General features: G+C 35.9%; 1 protein-coding gene across 7 annotated transcripts in view; it reads left to right on the top strand.

Annotated features, from left to right (window-relative positions):
* AOPEP (aminopeptidase O (putative)) overlaps window positions 1-14,276 on the top strand; it is a 182,162-nt gene that overhangs the window by 33,639 nt on the left and 134,247 nt on the right. For all 7 annotated transcript variants that reach the window (XM_052701164.1, XM_052701162.1, XM_052701161.1 and 4 more), the window contains exon 5: window positions 1,225-1,473. In XM_052701164.1, coding sequence (XP_052557124.1) covers window positions 1,225-1,473 — 249 coding nt within the window. The remainder of the gene's footprint in view (window positions 1-1,224; window positions 1,474-14,276) is intronic.

Genomic DNA, 14,276 nt, shown 5'->3' with positions numbered 1-14,276 from the left:
TGTGTAATATAATTTATGTTCAGACACCAGCGAGGTATGAGAAGACTGCATCAAAATAGTAAATGCAGTTAGAATGTAAAATAAGTTTCCTATCTCCATAAGGACTAATTGGCAAATGTTAAGAGAATTGAGCTGATGGCTTTTATGTTCCTGATTAATCTCAACTCTGACAATTAAATACAAATTTATATTCTTTTAGAGCAAAAATATTGTGGTTTAGACAACTCTCGGGAAAAAAAGAAGTGTTTAATGGTAGATAAGAGTTTTTCTGCTTCTGTAATAAAAATCTGCTTCTTTTACACAAGGTGTTTGTTTGACACTTACAAATTTTGGCACTTCTGAGAAGCATAGCTCTTTTCTACATCTTGTCGTTTGTTTTTGTGTATCAGCACTTACCTGGAGTGAATTTTTACTTTTACACTCTTACAAATATAAATGCTTTTGGGTGATGCTTGGTGCAGTAAGCGTTTCATCTGTCAAAGCATAGTAGAACCAGCTTCTTGAAGCTGAAATCTGATACCAGGAGATGCTCTGCCCTGTAGAGAAGACAAGTTAACAGGTGAAAACATGAAGCTGATCTTTGCTCAGATACAAATCTATTTGGACAGATAAAGGTGTATGACTCAGATTTAGAAAGGATCACATTTATTCATCTTTCTAGCCACAGCTTTGAATATTCTGTAAGAGTAACTTAGTATTGTCTTGCTACTAATAGTGATATCTATGTTGATCAGACTGAAATGATAACTACTTTTTTTTCATTTAAGAAAAAAACCCCAAAACAGTAAAAACTCATGGACATTTTTTTTTTTTTAAACTAAAAAAAAAAAACAGAAAAAAAATGTAATTTAATTGTAGTTGCATGTAATAAGAGAGTAAAAAGATTTTTAGATCATCATTTAAGTGGAAATTCTCTGAATAAAGAAGCATTCTTGTATCATTATTTAGTTTTTAAGTTTTTTTAATCATGTTTATTATAAAAGAAAGGTTTGGCTATTTCTTCTTTTTTAGTTATAAGTAACTCTATTTGCTCTATTCAGATGTGTAATAATATTGATTCTTTTTTCACAGTGCCAAACATGGGTGAGTGGTATGAGAAGATGAAATGAGATAGATGTATGTGAACTAATTGTATCATTCTGGTGTCTGGAAAATGTCTTTATGTTAGTATATTCCATTGTGATTTCTGTATCACATTAAACTATTTTTTGTTGTTACTATCAGATGGCATAAAGAAAGCTGTGGTCATGTGGAATATCCCTGCCGTTTCCAAAATCCTGCTGCCACATTGCAAAGAGTCATTCCCTATAGAGTCTTTGCTCCCTTGTGCCTCATGGAACGCTGTGAAGAACATTTACTTCAGCTTATTCCTCAGTGCCTCTCAGCTGCTTACTCCACACTGGGCACCCATCCCTTTTCCAGGCTTGATGTTTTGATAGTTCCTTCAAACTTTTCCAGCCTGGGAATGGCTAGGTAAAGAATGCTTTTACTATCTTGCCTTATTCTGTGTTTTGTTAGACTCCTTTTTATCAGCTAATTAATAGAGTAAAATTGCTGTAATATAAAACTGTTTTATTAAATCAATTTTAAAATGCTAGTTGTTGCTAGCTGGGTTTTCCTTAGTAGATTTACTTGCATACTTTGTGCTGAGATCTTTAATTTCAGTGTTATAAGGACTTGGGAAGTAAAATATAAGTTCTAAGACATGTGTCTGAATTTCTGCTTTGCAAAACTGAAGTTTTTAAAAATTCTATTAATTGCAGTAGTTGATGCTAATATAATTTCATGTTTTTTGTTGTTGTTGCTGATGACTTTGTCATTATGTCCTGACAGAACATGTTAAAATTCAGATAAGTAGTTTATTTATTAGTCTTCTTTGATTTAAGATTTTCTAGTCAAACAGTGGGCTTTGGAAGCTGAGGAAAGCAAACTTTGAGTATTCATGTAATTTTGGAAAATAAAAAGCTTAATTAAATATAATTATTTTGACAGTACAATTTCCAGTTGTGCAGTAACAGAAGGATTTTAGCTCTAGTACTAGTACAGCAACATCTAGCAATTAAAATTTCCCATTTATTTTTTAATTTTCTAAAAAATATTTAAGTTGCTTATCAGATAGCATTTGCTAATAGCAGAGAACAAAATGCTATTTGAATTACTGTTTCCTAGTACCAAAACTAGTCTAGAAGGCATATATATATAGATTAAAACATACACAGCTGAAGGCTGAAAGGAGAACTGCTCCTTTCAGCCTGCTCCAAAAGTAAGGCATCCTATTTTATCCTACATTGGCCCACAACGTTCTGGCAGAAGTTGGTCATATGGCAGTAGAGGTTGAACCTTTCCACCACTATTCCATTACATTTTATTGCCATGTGACAGATGGCAGTAGAGGGGAAGTCTGACAATATGGAGTCCGATAAATTGTACAACTAATCAAATGTGAAAATTTCTATTTCATGCTAGATGTTTTGATTTTCCTTTCTGTAGATTTCTGTATTCAGCTTTCATCTTGCAATCATCTTCAGGGATTAAAAAAAATAATAAATGCTGTCATGTAATAGTATTGTATAGTTTTTGTTGTAGGTTTACTTTTTTAATGACTATGAAATTTAAGAATCCAACATTCAGTGATGCTCTTCTTTTTCACATGAGACTCATATTTGTAGATAATTTGAATATGTCATTGAGTTTTCTGTGATAGGTTTTTGCTTAGCAGACTCATAAATTAAAGCATGCTTGTTGCTTTGGTCACTTACCACAGATTATATTTGATTTGGAGGTAGCTGTGATGTTGAGTACCATGTTCTTGAAGCTGTATGAAGTTGAGGGAGCTGCTTAGTAATTTCTTCTGACTTCAAAGACGTGGTTCGCAAAGGTTGACGTGTGTCCTTTCCAGTCATTTCTGTGAGTGAGAAAAAGACTACACATTTCACTTAACTGTATGACGAGAGCAATGATCTGTGGAACCATGAGGGACACAGGATGTACACACAGAAAAAGAAAAAAAAAATAGAAAGTTAAAGGAGTGAGAGATGTGCAGGCCAAAATGATGATATTGAGAAGGAACAATCTTCAGGATTCTGTTCTTGGTATGTTTCTGCTCTTTGGGAAGATGGCAGTGCTTCCCCTGCATGTACCTTTCCCAGAATTTGTGGGGAAAGGATGCCTGGAGGGTGTTCTGTTGGAAAAGCATCTGTGGTTATCTGAATCCAGACTGTGTATTTGGAATTTGTAATAATGCTTTCTTTGTGGAGGAGATGAGAAAACCTCTGTGTATATTTCCTTATGCTTCCTCTAATGGCTGTTCATTCCAAATGATCCCTATCACTGAATATAAGTAAAGGATGAAAGAAGGAGCATGCATACTTCCTGATGCTTTTCATTTGTCAGTTCATCAAGCCAAGCACGTTCAAATTTTTTTAAATCGAAATAAAATAATAATGTAAGTTATTTAAATGTCAAGCTGTTTGGACAGCAAAGGGTATGTGACTCATAAGAGCTCGCTTGTTCTTGTTTCATATGATACACTTTTTTTGGAGATTCTTTGCATAAAGCAGCTACTTACATGGTTATTCCTGCCCATGCAATGATCATTACATACATGGCTTCATTTAAGACATAAGTTGTGTGTAAAACAATGCCCAAACCCACATTATTAAAAATAAATAAATAAAATAAAAAAAAAAGTTTGCTGTTTCCTTGGGTTAGAAAGGGTACCATTTACCTTTTTATCTTCAGGTCTGTCTCTAGCAGTATAACATAACACAGCATGCCAGCACAGAGGGACTATCATTTTGAGAATTCTAATTGTATTCCTGTCTGCTAGGAAAGGCAACAGTCATAAATTTTAGTCTCACCTTAAGTATCAGGGCTTTAGAGCATTTAGCACTTCCTTTATTCCTCATTGGCTGATACTTACTGTGTTTTTATATCCCCAAATACTTTTCTTAGGGGGGTGTTTCCTCAGCATTTTATAGTGGTTTAAAAGGATGATAGTTCTTGCACCGAGTGACCTAATTAGGTGTTTTAAGCTGTCTATTCTAGCATCTGCTACTGTGAGACAGTTGCATTTCCCTTGAAGCCTGACTTTATGAGAAAAATTCTGCTTGAAAGCATGTACATTTTACTTATATTTTCTTTACATCTCTTCCTGTCTTTTAAAATTTGCCTTTAATTTTCGTGTGGAAACAAAATCTTGATTGCATGTAATAATTGCCATCATTATTTCTTGCTTCCTGCATACCTTTGAAGTTGGAAAACTTAATTTTGCATACCTTCTTGATATCATGATATTTTAGTTCAAGTGACTGTGTATAGCTTCCCAGAAATTTCTTGCTAGTAGAAGAAGAATGTGATCCAGATAGCTTTGTTGGTATGTTAAATTCTACATTAAAAATAAAGAAAGAAAAAAAAAAAAGCATTGTGGATCAAATTTAAACAGCTTAAAATCTAGAAACTCAGTGCTTTTTTGCAGAACTTTGAGAAGGGCACATATGCCTAACAGCATTTCTTCTTTCTGATTTTAAGTTCTCTCATTTTTACAGGGTAGAGAATTGGAGGAAAAAGGAGTAGGAAACATATGAGGCTGCAAAGATTATAGAGCTCCTAATTGGATTGTGCAGGGAAAAGATCATAGAATCACAGAATGGCCTGGGTTGAAAAGGACCGCAATGATCATCTAGTTTCAAGTCCCCTAATGTGTGCAGGATAGCCAGCCACCAGACCAGGCTGCCCAGAGCCACATCCAGCCTGGCCTTGAATGCCTCCAGAGATGGGGCATCTACAGTCTCTCCTTGAGCAACCTGTTCCAGTGTGTCACCACCCTCTGTGTGAAAAACTTCCTCCTAATACTCAACCTAAACTTCCCCTTAGTTTAAAACCATTACCCCTTGTCCTATCACAATTCACCCCTGTAAACAGTTGTACCACCTCCTGCTTATATGCTCCCTTCAAGTCTGGAAGGCCTCAAGGAGGTCTCCCTGGAGCCTTCTCTTCCCAAGCTAAGCAAACCCAGTTCCCTCAACCTTTCTTCATAGGAGAACTGCTCCAGCCCTCTGATCATCTTAAGGACCCTCCTCTGGTCCCATTTCAAGAGCTGCGTATCTTTTTTGTGCCCTAGGCCTGGATGGAGTATTCCAGTGGGTCCTCACAGGAGCTGAATAGAGAGGGGACAATCACCTCCCTGTCCTTGCTGGCCACTCCTCTTTTAAGATACCTGACCTTGTATTACACCAAAAGACGAACATTAGTTGAATGTTCTGAGTACTAACAGGCTGATAGCAGGAGATTAAAAGTAGTCCTTCAGTTTTGGTGGTGTTAGTGATGACCCTTAGGAGTTGAGTGTAGGCTTTTCTGGTATCTAAATACCATGGTTATTTCACAATTGCAAATGTGAGCCAGTAGAGTTACTCAACTGAACAAAACTTGCTAAAAGAATTCAAATGACAAACAGGGTGTGTTCCCTGGGTGTGTTCAGTCTCTTCAGATCAGTTCATTCCCAATCCAGTTTTATTGATCCCATTTGAAAGCCCAGTATTTCAAAGTCTTCAACTCCTTAATTTCCTTTCATTTTGTCAGAACCTATAGAGGTTCTAAATTCCTTGTTTTTCTTCATTCCTTCAGGAAGGGCAGTCTTCTGTATATAGACTTCAATATTTTTGCCACCTGAGCTTGTGTTTGAGTCTTGACCCTCTTGCATTGTTTAGTTGTATGATTATTCTCTTTCTTTGGATGTCATTATTGCTTCCTTGCTAACCATGGAGGGCCTTTCACGGCCATGCTCTTTTGCATTTCTAGGGCTTTAGAAACTGCTTACCATTTTTCTACTTTTTCATTTCATTGATGCTTATTTTACTCCTTTGAGACTTGTGGACCTTTATTTTCTTGGGTTGGATAACTTTTTTAGAGACAATGGACCTCAAGATTCTTTCTTTTTTGCTGGCAGCAAATTAACATATTTTTATTTTAATATTTTTTAATTAACATATAATTTAGGATTACTACTTTTTGTGTTGAACATTGAAAACTGATGCTTGCATGTTAAAAAAATGTAGACCAATCACTGTGTATTTTGGTTAGTCCATCACATTTAGTTAGCACATCACATATCTGTGAGAGCTATGAGTATGATACCTGGCTCTTGTGTTTTTCCATAAGCAGTAGTAGTAACTGCTAAAAACAAACTAGTAGGATAGCGGGATCCTTGGGCTTAGCAGTTTGGTTGTTACTAAAGCAAATAACTTACAATGAGATACCGATGTTTTCAAAAGAGGATGCTAATTTTAGGCTATTTGAAACCTGTCTGAGCTCTGAAATTATTGGCCTTATTTTTAAATGTGCTGGACATCCTTGAAACTCAAATGCTGTTTGATGACAGAAACATAGAGAGTCCCTGGGAGAGCTGTAGATCATGTCAGTTTATATTGCTGGCTAACTGAGGATTTGACAACAAAGTAGGTAATAAAGATCTTAGTTTCTTTTCTCTTGCCATGTATATGGTCCTTGATGGTATTTCAAGAGGAAGAAGACTCCTTTCTTCAAAGCGTGACATCTCAGCAGAACTCTCGAATCTTTCCAGGCCACGTTAGTAAGGATGTTAACTTTTTAATTTGAAAAGAATAAAAATATAAAACAGAACAAAAGAGAGCAAAACAGCAACAGAAAACAACAAACCAAACTAAGCAGCCTCTCTGATCTGCGTGTCTGCAGTCATCATTTATCCAATCTGTATGTCTGCAGTGTTCCAATAACAACTGATAAGTCTATAGTAAGAACATTCAGGACCGTTGGAAACTATCTAAATATCAAACCTGGTATTGTTCAGCCTCACAGAATTATGACTGACCATTTGTCTCAGCTCTAGATGCCTTTTATGAGAGTATATGTTTACATAAACTTTTGGGGGATCATTATTGGCAGTTGTATTAGTTTAGGGAAATATTTACAAGAGTAAACCTTAAATGTGAGCACTCGTTGGTCTGTCAACCCTAGTCAGAAATAACTACAAACAAAAGTTCAAGTGAAAAGAGAAGTAGTATGATGTCTAGAGAAAGAAAAATGGTTATTTAATGTATTTTTGTTTCATTATGTAATAAATTTTTTCTTACTTTTTGTTTGTGCTTGGTGGGATCCCCTTTCTCAAAAGGCTACAGCTTGCCTGATAATTTAATCCTTGATTATGCAAATAATTTTGCATGTCCTCAAGTTTACGTACAAGAATCCTTTATGTTTTGATCAAAAATCGCACTTACATGTTGATGTATTTTTTTTTTGCCAGCATCAGACTTCATTAAAGCCATTGAAGTTTGAAAGTGAAATTTGACTTAATGGTGTAAGCAACTTCAATGTGGTATGAATTTTTAAAGAATAGTTTCTTGGGCTTATATTTAATAGAAATAATTGCAAATAGTAGTGTTTTGGTATACCCTCAGTACTTCTTTTTTAATAGAATTTGAAATCCATAGTGGCATCCACCTAGAAGGAAAAAGTATCAGTCCTTGTGTTTTTGTGATGAAAAATCAAGCAGGATATTGTGCTGAAAATAACAAATAGTCCATTCATCAATGCAAACAAAAGTACAGAAGCAGAACTGAGCACAGACTATTTTTTAATCTTAATTTCTGTATTTTTTCATATTTGAGATGACACTTAGGCTGAGTTCTTGAAGAAAGGATGCAGATTACCCTGTTTTTCCCAGATGCAGTTTTTTTAGTTAGCATCTTTTTCCATTGAAAAATTATATATTTTGTAAAATCCTATGTAAATAAGTAAAGTTTGTTTGTTTTAGTATTGTGGAAATAATCTATGAAGTCCAGATCGGTACAAATACAAAGACTATCAAGGAAAGTTGTAACTACATAAATTCATTTTAATTTATATGATGCTCCTTTTGAGTAGTTGTTGCTCTGGTAGACGTTTAAATTTTTTGCTAGCCTCACATGCTCTGTTGCAATAAAATGAAGATGATATAAATAATAATCTTAGTATATCTATGTTTATCAAAGCAACTTCAGAGGTTCTCTTTGTGGAATGGAGAAGGGGAAGTGTGATACTAGCTGGGTAAATACTTGACAAGAGAAGAAAAGTTGGGTATCTATTTAGAATGTTGCTTTTGTTCTTAATATAAGAAAAGCAGTCAGTCCTGGATGACATGATATTCAAAACTGAGTATAGGCTATATGGGGTATAACCTACAGTCAGTTATGAATTAAAAGAGATTCAAAATCAGTCTTCTTGCCGTCTAAATATCTAGCATGTTATATTTCATCTTAGGCTTTTTTTTCCTCAAATTTGTTGCTCTTAGCTATAGAATGGAGGTTCAATTTTTATAAAAATTGAAAATCATTGACCTAGTGACAGAGATTTAGTAATTTTTACTTTTACTAGTGCATCAAAATTCTATTTCAAAGTTCATCCATGTTGAAGGCAATGTTTTGGTTGTTGCAGGGCAGCATTTACACTACAGTAAGGATTTTTCAGATTCTTATTCTGCCCTGCCAGTGAGGTGGTGCACAGGAAGGAAGACCATGGACGAGGCCTCAGACCTAAACTGGCCAAAGGGATATTCCATACTGTCTGAGTACATGCTGAAAAATAAAACAAGGGAAACTGGCTGAGGTCAGGGAGACACCCACAGGCACTTTTGCTTGGGGACCAGCATTATTCAGCTGGTGGTGAGCAGTTGTGTAGTGAATTACTTGATCTGTATATCCCCTCTTCTCCCTTCCCTCCCCTCTTTCTTCACGCACCTTATCTCAACCCATGTGCTGATTTCTTATTCCTAAGAGCATGTTCTTTTTCCTCTTTAGGATAATATTGAAAAGATGAATAAAAAGGTTTCTTACCGTAGCTCTTATTCTTCCTCAGTTTCTTGAAAATGCGCATCTATAAAATACATAGTTCTTTCATTTTAACTTAGCAAACAGGCTTTCCTGTGCTTTGAATAAATAAATAAATATGGTAAATACATTGTCTGCTTCTCTTTAAGGTAGATTTCAAAAAGTACATAAATAGCTTCCTTAGCCAAATATGATTTGATTTTGCACCAGCGTCTTTACTTGACATCAGTGATGTTTGCTGTAGTATATGAACAAAAGAGAACACAAAATATTAAGCACTAGGACTACAGTGAAGAGGGATCTAGAAGTTAGCTACTGCAAAATACATATTTTTTGTTATTTACTATTTGTAACCTCCCACCACTTAACAAACAAATTGTTTTTTACTGTCTTGAGACACCATAAAAGCTGATGTTCCAGCATCTGCACATTTAAAGAAGATCTGAGACTGTGATAGGAGTAGCTCTGTTTCCTTAATTTGTGGGATATGGGCATATTTTCAGTACGACATGACTGTTTTTCAATGCCCAAATACCCAGCCTTCTGAAGATAGTGCCTTTGTCCTATGCTTGAACATGCAAAAATTGTTACGCACTTTTTGTAAGTATGTATATATTTCATACTGGTATGTATATACATGTATACATACAAGTAGCTTTGGATATCTTTTTTCTTTACACTATCTAATAGGTTGAAATAGTATTTTGGGCTGTAAAGGATAAAAATTGACTTTAACTCATTTCACCATCCTTCTTAGAGTGCTACATCAACAGCTGTTTTATACTTAAATGCTTGAGAGAGGTTATTCAAATATTTGCTTGCAAAGCCAGTACCTTTCAGATATCTTTTGTGACATCTGTGCAGTAATGTCTGTTTTCTTTCCAGTAGCAAAGGTGTAAAGCAAAAGCAACTTAGAAGATTTCTCAACATGCAGAAACAGCATTTAAAGCAGATCAAAATAGTTCTCTGGTTACAATATGTTTTTTTTAAAGCAGTAGCCAGATGAGAAAATGTAAATTCCATGCTCTGAAACTAAATTTTGAATTGAAATAAAATTTCAACCAATTGCAACCCTACCACAATCAACAGTTTGTACTAAATCTGTCATATGTGCTTAATTAGTCATCACTGGTTGCTAATCAGGTCTAAACTGGATCCATAGACAATTTAGTAGCTTGTGTATTAAACCAGGTTATCAGTTTTGATTTCTTTGCTTTCTAGCTGTAAGATTGCTGCCTCTGTGGACACAAAAGTATAGAATTTGATTTCACAGTATTGAACCACTCTTGTCTTTAAAGAGGGTTATTAAGTCACCCATTCTCTCTTGTATCTGGTTGGAAGACTACCTGGAGGACCTTACTAGTCTAGAAAAGGCTATTACCAAATTTGAGTTGTTAAACTGTGAGTGGTACTATTTGCTTATCTGTTCTGATAAGTATCTGTGCTGATGTTCAACTGTCTTGAGGTAATTGAGTCTGAATTATCTACAAAGGCTATCTTGTACTTCTATCTTACAGTCATTTGCTGGCCAGTCATTAATGGCACTCCCCATGACTTTGTACTTGGACCAGTTTTGTTTAACATTGCTGTCATCGATGTGGCTGAGGGTATCCAGTGCACCCTCAGCATATTTGCAGATCCCCAGCAAGGGGATCTGAATAGGCTAGATTGATGGGCTGATTCTAATCACTATATTCAACAGCATTATCACTAATCTATTGTCGTCATCAACAAAGTGCTGGGTTATGCACTTGGGTTGTAATTAACCCTACGCAGCAGTAGAGAGCTGGGGAAGGGTGGCTTGGAAGTTGCTTTGTAAAGGAGGACCTAGGGGTGCTGATCAGCTGGCTGTACATGATTCAACAGTGTGCCCACATGGCCAAGATGGCTCAAGTCATCTTGCATCAAAAATGTTGTCAGCAGGACTAGGGAAATAAGTGGCTGTATTGCATTGTGTTTTGGGCACCTCTCTGTAAGAAAGATATGGAATTGCTCAAGCAAAGTGTGGGCGGAGAAGAGTTACAAAGCTGGTGAAGGAACTGAAAAACAAGAGTTATGAGGAGCAGCTGACAATAGTAGGTTTGTTTAGTCTTGAGAAAAGGAGACTGAAGGGAGAGCTCATTGCTTTGTACAGTTGTCTATACAGACACAAAGGTTGAAGTGAGAAGGGCGTTCAAAGAATCACAGAATTGAAGGTGTTGGAAGGGACCTCTGGAGATCATCCAGTCCAACCCCCTGCTAAAGCTGGATCCCTACAGCAGGTTTCATAGGAAGTGGTTTCATAGGAAGTGAAGTTCATAGTCCAGTTGAGTGTCTGAACATCTCCAGAGAAGGTGACTCCACAGACTCTGCGGGCAACGTGTTCCAGTGCTTCATCACCCTTACAGTAAAGGGTTCATGTTTGTATGAAATTTACTGTGTTACAGTTTTTGCACATTGCCCCTTGTTCTGTTGCTGCACACCACTGAAAAGAGCCTGGCCCCATCCACTTGACACCTGAATCTTAGATATTTTTGATTATAAGATCTCCTCTCAGTCTTCTTTTTTCCAGGCTGGACAGTTCCAGATCTCTCCATTTTACCTGTCGTTTAGGCAGATTTAGTTTTTAATGGGTAGGAGTGCATATAATCATTTTCTGTGAATACAGCAATTAAACACCTTTTTCTTGAGTCCTCATTGTTTATTAAATAAAAAGCCCTATCTCTACTTGGGAGAAAAACTGGAGATAGAGATAGGATTTCCTACTAACTCTGTCAGTTATGGACATGAAATAAAGACTGTGCTGAGACTATGTTCATCTCTAATGCAGTTATTTAGAATACCACTCCTAATGCATGGGGGAAAAAAAAACAACAACAATCATTAAAGAGCCAGAAAAAGATGGAGATAATCTTCGTACTGATTCTCCTTGTTTTGCTAAAAGCAAAGGTAGGTTTATTGCTATGTATCTCACTGCTTTCCACTTGAGAAACAGAGCGAATTAACAGGTAGTGCTAATCCTAACAATCACAGACTGCTTCCAGTACTCACGGTAGATATGTGTACTTACACTGAGGTGCCTCCTTTTTGGTAGTTTTGTGCATGAGGACTGTTTTCAAGGGACTCTAATGATTTGACAGAAGCCAAAGCACTGGCTGTAACACAATCTCCAGTGCTTCTGTGTAAGGTTTACTAATCCCGAAGGAAGTATGCAGAGACTAGTTAACATCTAATTTAATGTTGTTACTCTTGTTACTGGGAACAGCCAGATGGTCAAGCCAAATTCTCAGTACTGGTGGCAGCTGGCCATTATAATATCTGCCCTGGGACTACACCCATCAGATACTGATGGCAGCTGGCTGGCATGATGTCCACTAACTCCCATTAGTACTATGTTCATGGATGTATATAATCTTGTTTACAGCTACGGAGGAGTTTCTTACAAATGAATTTCTTCTAGTTACATGCAGTGCTAGAGGGAATTTACTTGCACTCTCAATCTAATACAAGCCCTTTCTCAGAGATTAATCAATTGTTCAGGCCACAGTCTGTATTTTTTCAGCTTTTTTTTCAGCTGTGGGGTGTAGAAATCAGCTGCTAGTATGTAAAATAGTTGTTTATCCATGTTGTAAAGAAAAGCAGGTAAAGGAGGGACTGAACAATGATCATGAAGTAAAATAAAATAGAAGTACATGAAGTACATAGAAGAAAATGAAGTAAAATAAAATAAAAGTAAAATAAATACAAGTAAGCAAGAAAACAGTACCTGTAAGGGAATGCATTAGAAGATGATGAAGACCTAGTGAACTTATTCCAAGCACAACTAGATCCATAGAGAAAGAAAACAGTTTTGACTGGGGTAGACTGCATGACATAGTGAAAAACAGCAAATTTCCTTCAGGTCCTCCAAGCTTTATATTTGACACCAATGAAGTACAAACATTACGAATTTTGTAAGTTACTGCAATACCAGTTCCTGCATGTTATTTCTGTCTGTTACTATTTTAATTTTGGGTAGCATCCAGAAGCCACACTAAAGAAGTAGATCTTCCAAACCTACCTAATTAGGGTAAGGAACACCTAGCCCTGTCAGACACTGTTGTTCCTTTTGTTTTTGCAAAAGGAAGGGTGAAAAAAGCAGTACTAGTTTCTTTCTGAAACTTGCAAATCTTCAAAGTTACTTTTGTATAAGGGTAAGGTTTCTGTAGACTTCAGGATGGGATTAGCACCCTGCTCAAGGCTTTTTTTTAATTGGCCTTTATTAGGAATTCTTTGCATGTTAGAATTGTCCTTTAGGAATCTGAGTCTGATAATTCTAAATTGACAAAAATTAATGGTAGATAAGGAAGAGGGGTGTGTTCAGAGTTTATTGCAGTGTTCAGCTGAGATTCCAGTATTATACTGATTGTTCAACATATTTGTTAGACTTCTTTTAAAAATTATTGATCATAATAATACTCAGTTTTGGAGTCTTCTCGAAACAAAACTGGCGCCCGTGTCCTTTAATTAATAATAAAGTCTGCCCAAAACTGTGAAATGAGACTTGTGAAGTTTTTATATAGATATGCATATTTGATGTTTATTTTCATTTCCTCCAGCAGGGCTTATTTGAAATGATTTCTTTCTTTGAAAGGAACTAAAAAAATCCTGTTTTTACTGTTGCTCTAAATGAAATTCTAAATTTTTTCTAAATGAAATTCCGAGCAGAACCTTTGGTATGAGGAAATCCAGCTCTAACTTGATTGTGAAGCAAGTGAAATGACTACAGAATGTTTACAAACAGAAAAAGAGTTTTGTGGAAGATTTATATTTCTCCGTGTCTGTGTTTGGAACTCCTTCTGCCACATGTTATGTTTTTCCAAAAGTCTGATCATCAGGTAATTTAAGTCAGCAACACATACAACCGTTTAGATCTTGTGCAATACACAGATAGTGAATTATTTACTTTGGGGCAAGGAGTCAAGAAATTTTTTTTTTAATTCCAGAAAGCTTGGGAAGAAAGACAAATTAAAAACAAAATTAGCACAAGTTAAAAATAATTCAGACACAACACTGAAGTGATAAAGATAGGTCTTTCTTTGCAATGAATCATTTTTGCTTTAGCTGTGTTTTCTTTCCACATTTCTCCACAAACATTTTCAAATATATACTTTGGCTTGTTTCTAGTAGTAATATTCTTATTAGCCTACTCTCTGATAGAAAAAATAACATCTCACGAACAAAAATTTTTCCACAGCCATGTTCAATTATTAGTTGAATCACATATTGGTCATTAAGAAAGTTTTCTGTTGGCACCAACACATTTTCCTAAGTTACTGTTATGATCCGATTAGTTTTTTCTTACTGAGTACTAAGTGATTGGATGCTAGATGCCTCTGTAGCCAGGTTTCAAACCTCTTGGTTTTACACCGAGGTGTATTTTAGGGTAAGTACTTTACTTTAGTACTTTAGGGGTAA

Source organism: Tympanuchus pallidicinctus, unplaced genomic scaffold, assembly GCF_026119805.1.
Source record: "Tympanuchus pallidicinctus isolate F22 unplaced genomic scaffold, pur_lepc_1.0 scaffold4, whole genome shotgun sequence".
In the NCBI taxonomy this organism is placed as follows: Eukaryota; Metazoa; Chordata; class Aves; order Galliformes; family Phasianidae; genus Tympanuchus; species Tympanuchus pallidicinctus.
The sequence above is the reverse complement of the archived record's forward strand: the minus strand, read 5'-3'. Positions and strand labels throughout refer to the sequence as shown.